General features: G+C 47.8%; 1 protein-coding gene across 2 annotated transcripts; it reads right to left on the bottom strand.

Moving 5' to 3' along the window:
- Positions 1–303: 303 nt before the first annotated feature.
- RNF25 (ring finger protein 25) lies at positions 304–9,119 on the bottom strand. Of its 2 annotated transcripts, none has more exons than XM_043910035.1 (10): positions 9,060–9,119; positions 6,597–6,671; positions 6,267–6,369; positions 6,111–6,178; positions 5,943–6,012; positions 3,010–3,081; positions 2,771–2,914; positions 2,346–2,438; positions 1,165–1,299; positions 304–950 (listed from the first exon to the last, which is right to left on the bottom strand). In XM_043910035.1, the coding sequence occupies exons 1-10, from the start codon at positions 9,098–9,100 to the stop codon at positions 384–386; spliced, it is 1,368 nt and encodes a 455-aa protein (XP_043765970.1). In that variant the 5' UTR covers positions 9,101–9,119; the 3' UTR covers positions 304–383. The 2 variants fall into 2 exon arrangements, with proteins under 2 accessions (XP_043765970.1, XP_043765971.1); XM_043910036.1 differs by having other exon boundaries at positions 2,346–2,435.
- Positions 9,120–9,173: the final 54 nt, after the last annotated feature.

Raw genomic sequence — 9,173 nt, 5'->3', positions numbered from 1 at the left:
ATGGGAAAGAGAGACTGTAGTAAACAGGAAAGTACTATCCCCCACCTAAGGTATTCAAATACATATAGACAGAGATGCGGCCGCATGCACAGTGGCTTATGTAGCAGGGTGGGGCCTGCATAGTCTGCTTAAATGTTGGCCTCTTCTAGTTTTCCTTGGAACCCACTATTCTGGCTGAGATATTACTCTTCCTTAATCTAGACCTCGATCTCTTAGAAGAGACTTCAGAACAAAACTGGGGCTACTCTGGCATGCTCGTCTTCCTAGAAATTTAGAAAGAGCCACACTTCACGGGTTAGGCACTGCTGAGTAAGGAAAGCCAAACAAGGCCAATCTCTTTATTACCCACTCCCGACCCAATTCCCTGTCCCCCCACAGTACTGCTAGGAACCATCCTCTGACTCGAGGCTCACGGGTTCTCTTCGAGTACCAGGCCGGTAGGCTCCCCGACCCCGAGGCAGGCGGGGGTAGGAAGAAGCCGGTGTCCGACTCTTGGCGCGTTCCCAGTGGGCACAGTCCCGAGTCCTGCGGGGTGGGGGACCCTGCCATTCTCCAGGCCCCTTATCTTGGGGAGGACCTTCACCCGCTTGGTTACAAGACTCTGACTTTAGGTCCATGGACTCCTTGACGGGCCCCTCAGGAGACTGCAGTTCCTGGGTGTCACTGGTACCTTTGAGGGTATTGCACTCCCCTCCTTTCAAGTGCCTCCGTTCAGGCTGTCTCCATGGGCCTCGACTGGCCCGGCGGGGATCGAGCACGGCTTTCTGGGTCTCGCCCAGCTTTACAGCCCCTGGGGTCTTCTCACATGTGTACTGGGAGGCCACAGGCAGAGGTGCTGACAGGGCAGTGTGAGTAGCTGATGTGGTGGATGGTTCGGTGGCAAGGGCGCTGGGCTGGTGGGATCCTCTGGAGACATCTATAGCTGACTCGGGTTCCAAAGGGGCAGGAGGCTAGGAGGAAGTGAGCAGAGGCAGTGACAGAGATTCCTTAGAGACAGAGTTCCTTAGAGCAGGGAACTGCAGGACCCTTGCCCAGAGTCCAAGCCGACTGCCATCAGCCTAGACCTCCCAGGGTAGAGCAAAGCTCACCCGCGGGCCATGGCAGGAGGGTGCTGGTTAGGAAGGTAACTGTCATCAAGGGAGGAGAGGGAAACCCTTCTCTCACCTGCTGAAGGCTGATGAAGTACCGGTTACGTTCAGCCTCAAGGTCGATGATGCCTCCCCTCTCCTGCTGTCTCTGGTACAGCCTCTTGCGCTCTTCTTGCTGGCGCAAGCTCTCTGCATCAGGCTGGTACAGCTCCTGGAGGAAAAGGAGCAGAGTGGAATGGAGGGAAGAATAAACAGAAGGCAGACCTGAAATCCCTGCTCTTCCAGACTGCCTCAGGAGATGGGCTCAAGGTTCTTGGTTTTATCTCTTGGATTAGGCTCATTAGAGGGCTTCCTTCATAGCTCGGTAAAGAATCAGCCTGCAATGCAGGAGACCCTGGTTTGATTCCTGGGTTGGGAAGATCCGCTGGAGAAGGGATAGGCTACCCACTCCAGTATTCTGGCCTGGAGAATTCCATGGATTGTATAGTCCATGGGGTCACAAAGAGTTGGACATGACTGAGAAGTTGTGTTGGAGAAGACTTGGAGAAGTGCAGCCATGAAATTAAAAGACACTTACTCCTTGGAAGAAAAGTTATGACCAACCTAGACAGCATATTAAAAAGCAGAGACATTACTTTGCCAACAAAAGTCCATCTAGTCAAGGCAATGGTTTTTCCAGTAGTCATGTATGGATGTGAGACTGGACTATAAAGAAAGCTCAGCGCTAAAGAACTGATGCTTTTGAACTGTGGTGTTGGAGAAGACTCTTCAGAGTCCCTTGGACTGCAAGAAGATCGAACCAGTCCATCCTAAAGGAGCTCAGTCCTGAGTGTTCATTGGAAGGACTGATGCTGAAGCTGAAACTCCAATACTTTGGCCACCTGATGAGAACAGCTGACTCATTTGAAAAGACCCTGATGCTGGGAAAGATTGAAGGTGGGAAGAGAAGGAGACAACAGAGGATGAGATGGTTGGATGCCATCACCAACTAATTGGACATGAGTTTGGGTAAACTCCGGGATTTGGTGATGGACAGGGAAGCCTGGTGTGCTGCAGTCCATGGGGTCACAAAGAGTCAGACGTGACTGAGCAACTGAACTGAATTGATTGGGCTCATTTGGAACAAACTTTAGATTTCTGCTGGGGGCCACACTTTACAAAGGGGGCTCAGGCAGCTTAAGCCCAATTCCAGAAGTCCCATTCGAAGCAGACAAGATGCCACTGATCTCGATTTAGATTAGAAGAGAGTTCTCTTACCATGGGCTGCTGGGGTTCAGGGGCTGCTTTCAGGGAAGCAAGGTCATACACGAGTGGCTCTCTGCACACCGGGCACTGCACACCAACGGCCTTCTGAAAAGAGAGGCAAAATCACACCCTTGCTTCCCAGCCCAGGGCACTCGCCAGCTGGCCAGCCTCAACTGCGGAGGCTTGGGACAAAGGGGCACGGGCCTACCCACCCAGTAGTGAGCGGGGACAGAGCAGGGGCTGCTGAGCTAGAGGTCTGGGAACCTTCTGAAACCACATGCAATATGATTATGTAGATATAAGGATGCTCTTTTTCCTGGACAGAGGTGAACTTTCATTCATCTCAAAGGTACCTATGACCCTGAAAAAGCTAAGGCGGCCCTGGAATGGAGGGATAGAAAGGCCATGAGTCATGCAAACAGGGGTGAGGAGTTGACCTGCTTGGGTGCGGCGTGCTGCCGTTCCTGCTCTCGCTCCCGTCCCTGGGCCTGCAGCTCATGCTCCATGTGCTGGATGTACCGGGCCAGGCAGTGGCAGTGGAAATAGTGGTAACAGGGTGTTTTGGTAAAGGCCTCCTTCTCCTGGAGGGGGGGGGAGGGGGGACACTGTCAGCACTCTCCACTGAGCCCCCGTGTCTGTCACCTGCAGACCCCCAGGTCCCAAGAGAGTAACCCACCTGGAAACCATAGAGGCAGATGACGCACTGGCCATGGGGGATGTTGTTATCCGTGAGAATTTCCTTCCCTTTCTGAGAGGAGAGAAAAAGCTGTTCAAATAGGGAGGCAGGGGCCGGAACGGTGAACGAAGCTTGTCAGCTATTCCCAGGAGTGACTGGCGGGGCTGTCCACGGGGCCAGTTTGCCTTGTGTTAATGCATTTCAGTCCTGGTGATCATCTCTGCTTAGAATCAATCTTCCCTATGCCCCACCCCTCCCCCGCGAATCCACCTAGCTCCAAAACCCAATTCAATTGTTTTTCCACTCATTAAGTCACTTGAAATACATCCTGGGGATGAAAAGAAAAACTTACAAAAAAAAGTGTTCAGGTAAAACTCACATCTTCTGGGAGGCCTTTCTTTAAGTATCTCTCCCTCAATGAGCCTCTTGTGGAGTCAGCTTTCAGAAAGAAAGGGAAGGCATGGACACCCCAAACAGACACAGAATTGGAAAGGCAGCAAGCTATGAAATACACATGTGCGCTATCACTTGGATAGCGACTACTCTGGAATTCCACAAAGTTCAAAGCTGCATCGTGAAGGCTGATTCAGAAATGCTACAGTGCTCCATGCCCATTCCGACTCCAGGCCACCCACCTGCATTCTTTTATGAACATTTTCCTTAAAAACTGAAAACAGAGGAAAACAAGGCTACATTTGTGTTTCTGATCTCAAACAAAAGTTAGCTGTGTATATTAACTTGTAGCTCTAGGCATAATTTCATGTGGGTTGTTTCCTTCATTAGGGTAGAAACTCGGAGGGAAAGAACCATGACTCTTTCTAGTCAGCTCCATTGGCAGACTACCAGAGATCTCTTCAAGAAAAGTATAGAGATACCAAGGGAACATTTCATGGAAAGATAGGCACAATAAAGGACAGAAATGGTATGGACTTAACAGAAGCAGAAGATATTCAGAAGAGGTGGCAAGAATACACAGAACTATACAAAAAAGACCTTTATGACCCAGATAATCACGATGGTGTGATCACTCATCTAGAGCCAGACATCTTGGAATGTGAAGTCAAGTGGACCTTAGGAAGCATCAGTACGAACAAAGCTAGTGGAGGTGACGGAATTCCAGTTGAGCTATTTCGAATCCTAAAAGATGATGCTGTCAAAGTGCTGCACTCAACATGCCAGCAAATTTGGAAAACTCAGCAGTGGCCACAGGACTGGAAAAGGTCAGTTTTCATTCCAATCCCTAAGAAAGGCAATGCCAAAGAACGCTCAAACTACCGCACAATTGCACTCATCTCACATGCTAGTAAAGTAATGCTCAAAATTCTCCAAGCCAGGCTTCAACAGTACGTGAACCGTGAACTTCCAGGTGTTCAAGCTGGTTTTAGAAAAGGCAGAGGAACAAAAGGCAGAGATCAAATTGCCAACATCTGTTGGATCATCGAAAAAGCAAGAGTTCCAGAAAAACACCTTCTACTTTATTGACTATGCCAAAGTCTCTGTGTGGATAACAACATGGATCACAACAAACTGTGAAAAATTCTTAAAGAGACGGGAATACCAGACCACCTGACCTACCTCCTGAGAAATCTGTATGCAGGTTAGGAAGCAACAGTTAGAACTGGACATGGAACAACAGACTGGTTCCAAACTGGGAAAGGAGTATGTCAAGGCTGTATATTGTTACCCTGCTTATTTAACTTCTATGCAGAGTACATCATGCGAAACACTGGGCTGGATGAAGCACAAGCTGGAATCAAGATTGCTGGGAGAAGTATCAATAATCTCAGATATGCAGAAGACACCACCCTTATGGCAGAAAGTGAAGAACTAAAGAGCCTCTTTATAAAAGTGAAAGAGGAGAGTGAAAAAGTTGGCTTAAAACTCAACATTCAGAAAACTAAAATCAGGGCATCTAGTCCCATCACTTCATGGCAAATAGATGGGGAAGCAATAGAAACAGTGACAGACTTAATTTTTTTGGGCTCCAAAATCACTGCAGATGGTGACTGCAGCCATGAAATTAAAAGACGCTTGCTCCTTAGAAGAAAAGTTATGACCAACCTAGATAGCATACTAAAACACAGACATGTTACTTTGCCAACAAAGGTCCGTCTAGTCAAAGCTATGGCTTTTCCAGTAGTTATGTATCAATTTGAGAGTTGGACTATAAAGAAAGCTGACTGCCAAAGAATTGATGCTTTTGACCTGTGGTGTTGGAGAAGACTCTTGAATCTCTTGGACTGCAACGAAATCCAACCAGTCCATCCTAAAGGAAATCAGTCCCAAATATTCACTGGAAGAACTGATGCTGAAGCTCCAATACTCTGGCCACCTGATGTGAAGAACTGACTCATTGGAAAAGACCCTGATGCTGGGAAAGACTGAAGGCAGGAGAAGGGGATGACAGAGGAGGAGATGGTTGGATGGCATCACCGACTCAATGGACATGAGTTTCAGTAAACTCCGGGAGTTGGTGATGGACAGGGAGGCCTGGTGTGCTGCAGTCCCTGGGTTTGCAAAGAGTCAGACGTGACTAAGCGACTGAACTGAACTGAAATGGCAGACTACCCTTCAAATGTTCATTTATGGCTAGATCCTCCAGGCAAGATCTCCAGCTACTATCAGTTGCCAATGCCAGGAGAATAAGAAACACACTCTTGGTGAAGCACGAAAAATAGAAGTTAAAGAGGAAAAATAATTTTGTCAAGATGCTGGAACAGGCAACTTGGGGAAGCTACAGAACTGTCTTTTGGGGAGATTTTTTGAAACAGAAGACAGTCTCATCTTTCTGGATCAGTTTAGGCCTTACCTGAACAAGAACTAAATGAATGTCTGCAAACATTTAAGATTCTAGACCCATAACCTCTGTTGAGAGAAACTGCTGTAGCTGGAAGGGAAGAACATTTATTTCTGCAGGCTAGCACACCTCTTACCTCGATGAGTTCATAGAGCATGGCAGTACCCAGCCCAGCCTCAGCCACGTGGCTCAGCGCCTGTGAGATCCTGGCGGGAGAGGGCAAAGCAGACATGAGGCCTGCCCCCTTCCCTCTCCAGACTGAGCTGCTTCCCACGTTTTCCCTGCTCTGACTAGCCCGACTCACTTGTGGATCTGTTCATCTGAGAGTCCTCGGGGGTTACGGATAGAGATCTGTGGCACCTCATGGGGATACTAGAGGGAGAAAATAACATGTTACTGCTAAAGCCCTCTGCCCCCAAGGCCTCTTCCCTTCCTCCCGTTGCTGCCATAGAGGCCTCACCTGTGTTGGGACCTGAAGCACCAAAGTGAAGCAGACATACTGGGAATCCTGGTCCTCTGCAGTGGCAGGGTGCAGGGTAATGTAGATTTCCCACGGTGACGACCTGCAGGTGGATGAAGTGGAGACCTGGGATGTGATTGTGCAGGTGCTTGATGGCAAGCGAGTGAAGTGGGCAGAAGAAGTGAGCATCAGGCTCTTTCGTTTGGGGTGATTAAAGGAACAATGTTTGTCCACATGACAGATGTATTTTTGAATCAAGGCTCACAGATACTGCATGGAATCCTCTTATTACCAAGGAGACTCCTGCCCTTCTCCAGTTGGAACACGTACCTGCCATTTCCTTTAACCACCTGTAGTTCATCCAAGTAGATAGACTCTAACACTTCAACTTCAGAGGGAAGGACCCTAGAGAGACAGGGGGAGATTGACTTACTGTTACAACTCTTCATATTAAGTCCTACTAAGGTCAATGAAGGCTGGCTTTGTAGAAAAATGGCCATCTGTCTGAGTGTATTCTCTTGCTAACCTCCATAAAAATTCAGGAAATGTTTCTAATTTGTCAAGTGGCCAGGTAGGAAGCATGGGAATCAGAGTTTTAGAGATCATTTCTGCCAAAAGATGAGGAAACAGATTCCCAAAAAGATGAAAAGACTAGCCCAAATTTAAAGGTTTAATGGAGGCAAAACTGGGACCAGAGCTAGGTGTCCAGCTCCCTGTTTTAAGTTTCACTGCACTGTTGGCTGTTAGTGGCCACCTCCCTGACCCAGAAATATGACATTCATTGATTAGCATTAAAGTTACCAGTACCACTTCTGGTTTTCCTTACACCATTGTTCATTATGGATCCCAGAGTCTACACACACTGCCAATATCAGTCATTGCAAACCTCCTCAAAGGAGGTACCAACCTGAACAGAACAGATCTATATGCTGTAAAGGCTGTGCTGCAAAGGAAGAGCCATCAGCCTTGGAATGAGGAACAGGTACCAATCACTTACCAGCTATGTGATCTGAGTAGTTTCTTTTATCTGTCAGCCTGAATTACCCCGTCTAACACATATAGATACTATCACCCACTCTAGGGTTATCATGAGGATGAAAGTTGATTTGTTTATGTGAAGTGCCTAATAGTATTCTGACTATAGTAGTTAGTCTATGTCCCCCTTTTCTTCCTGTTTGTGTATAACCTTTTCCCATAAAAGGAAAGACAGAAGGATGTAGTTAATACTCAATATATTTATGATCCCTGTAGTCTGACTGATCTAACTCAACGTGTCCAGGTCAGGATCCTGTGGTCCTGATGTAAATCAGAAGACACACGTTTCCTGAAAAGAAACAGGAGATGTAAGACCACTGAAGATGAGTGACTGGCTTGAGGGCACAGCTTTACCCAGATAATATGTGGAAAGATACATGTTTGGTTTGCTTTCTCATACCTATATCTTATCACTTCTTCACTAAGAACAGAGTTGCCCTAGCTTGATATGTGTGTGTGTCTGTGTACAGAGAAAGATTGATTCTCAAAAGTTTAAAAGTCTTTTTTTAACTCTTAAGCAGACAATATATAAAATAGATAATGTAGATAACAGTTGAGTAGTTCTGGTTGGCAAGAGTGTCAGAATGTTAGAGCACCACAGACTAGCTGTACAATCAATACTGCCCCTGTCATGGCACAAAGTGTCCCCTTAGAATCTTAAAGTCCCCCTAAATAAGTTGTAAACCACATCCAGGAGGTCTCAAAAAAGGCCAGCACTGGCTGGGCTCCCTGAATCAATGAAACACTGAGGTACAGCCTCCATCAAGAGGTCCTTCAATACTTCACACACCCTACCTGTGACTTGGGCTCTGGATGTGAGATATGGGATGGGACGGTGGTAAGATGCTGACAGAAAAAAAGGGGAGGGGGAACTGGAAAATGCCCTAGAACTAAGAACGTAAGTTTTGGAATCAGATAACCTGGATTCCTAGTGATAACTATGTACCTTTCGGCAAATCATTTTACCTCTTCAGGTTAAGCTGTCTCCTCAGGTGCTACAACACAGAGTTGCTAATGAAAAGGAGGCTTCTGTATGTTACAAATCCATCTTGAGTCTCTCAGCTATTCTGAGGTGGATGACACACCCACTTTTTTTTAACATTTGAGGACACTGACTCACAGAAGCTAGGTGGCCTGGTCGGCATCACATAGCTAATAAAATGTGAAGTGAACCCATATTTATCTATTTCCAAACCTCAGAGTCCTTCTAGGTTATGGTCCCCTTGTTAAGAATGCTTAAGAGAAGGACTAAGAGAGCTTTTGTGAGGTGTAAAGCTTTATTCAAACAACAGTCCTCATTAGTGCTATCGGTAAGGGAGAAGGCTGAGGCTGCAAAAAGACTCAGCGAAACAGACTGATTCAAGGGGAATGAGGAACAGGGGACTGGAGGATATCGGTTCCGGAGATAAGGGATGGGGGAGAGATTTGATAAACAGGCATTCCCCCGCACCGGGACCCTGAGCAAATCCACTTCAGATAGAGAAAATGGGGCGGGGTGAAGTCGGATGATCGAACCAGATAAGGCGCGGCTCGAACTGGCCAGGCCGGCGCTAATGCAGTCTCCCGGGCAGATAAGCGCTCCTCCACCACCCACCCGCTCCTCAGCTCAGAACTCTCTTAATTAGAAATGTCAGCGTCTTTAACATCCCTCATCCCTTGCCCCGCCACACACACCCGCCGTACGGACCGTCCGCGGCTGCCGCTAGTCCCCCGGACCGGATCCAGGCGGTCAGCCAAAGCCCATGCCCCCAAAGTTACCAGTCCTCATCCCCTGCAGCTGCCGACGCAGACACCGCCATGTCTTCTGCGGCCGCAGCCGGAACCGGAAATACACTCCGGGCAGTCTGAGGCGGTGAGTTAAACAGGGGAGGG

The sequence above is a fragment of the Cervus elaphus genome, chromosome 8, assembly GCF_910594005.1.
Source record: "Cervus elaphus chromosome 8, mCerEla1.1, whole genome shotgun sequence".
NCBI classification, from domain to species: Eukaryota; Metazoa; Chordata; class Mammalia; order Artiodactyla; family Cervidae; genus Cervus; species Cervus elaphus.
This window is presented reverse-complemented; position numbering and strand designations above follow the sequence as displayed.

Coding starts and splice junctions, on each gene's coding strand:
- RNF25 (XM_043910035.1), bottom strand. CDS start 9,100: ATGGCGGTGTCTGCGTCGGCAGCTGCAGGGGATGAGGACTG. Junction 2,439..2,770: donor AGCACGCCGCACCCAAGCAG/GTCAACTCCTCA, acceptor CTCTCTTTTCAG/AAGGCCGTTGGTGTGCAGTG. Junction 951..1,164: donor ACTTCATCAGCCTTCAGCAG/GTGAGAGAAGGG, acceptor ACTTCCTCCTAG/CCTCCTGCCCCTTTGGAACC.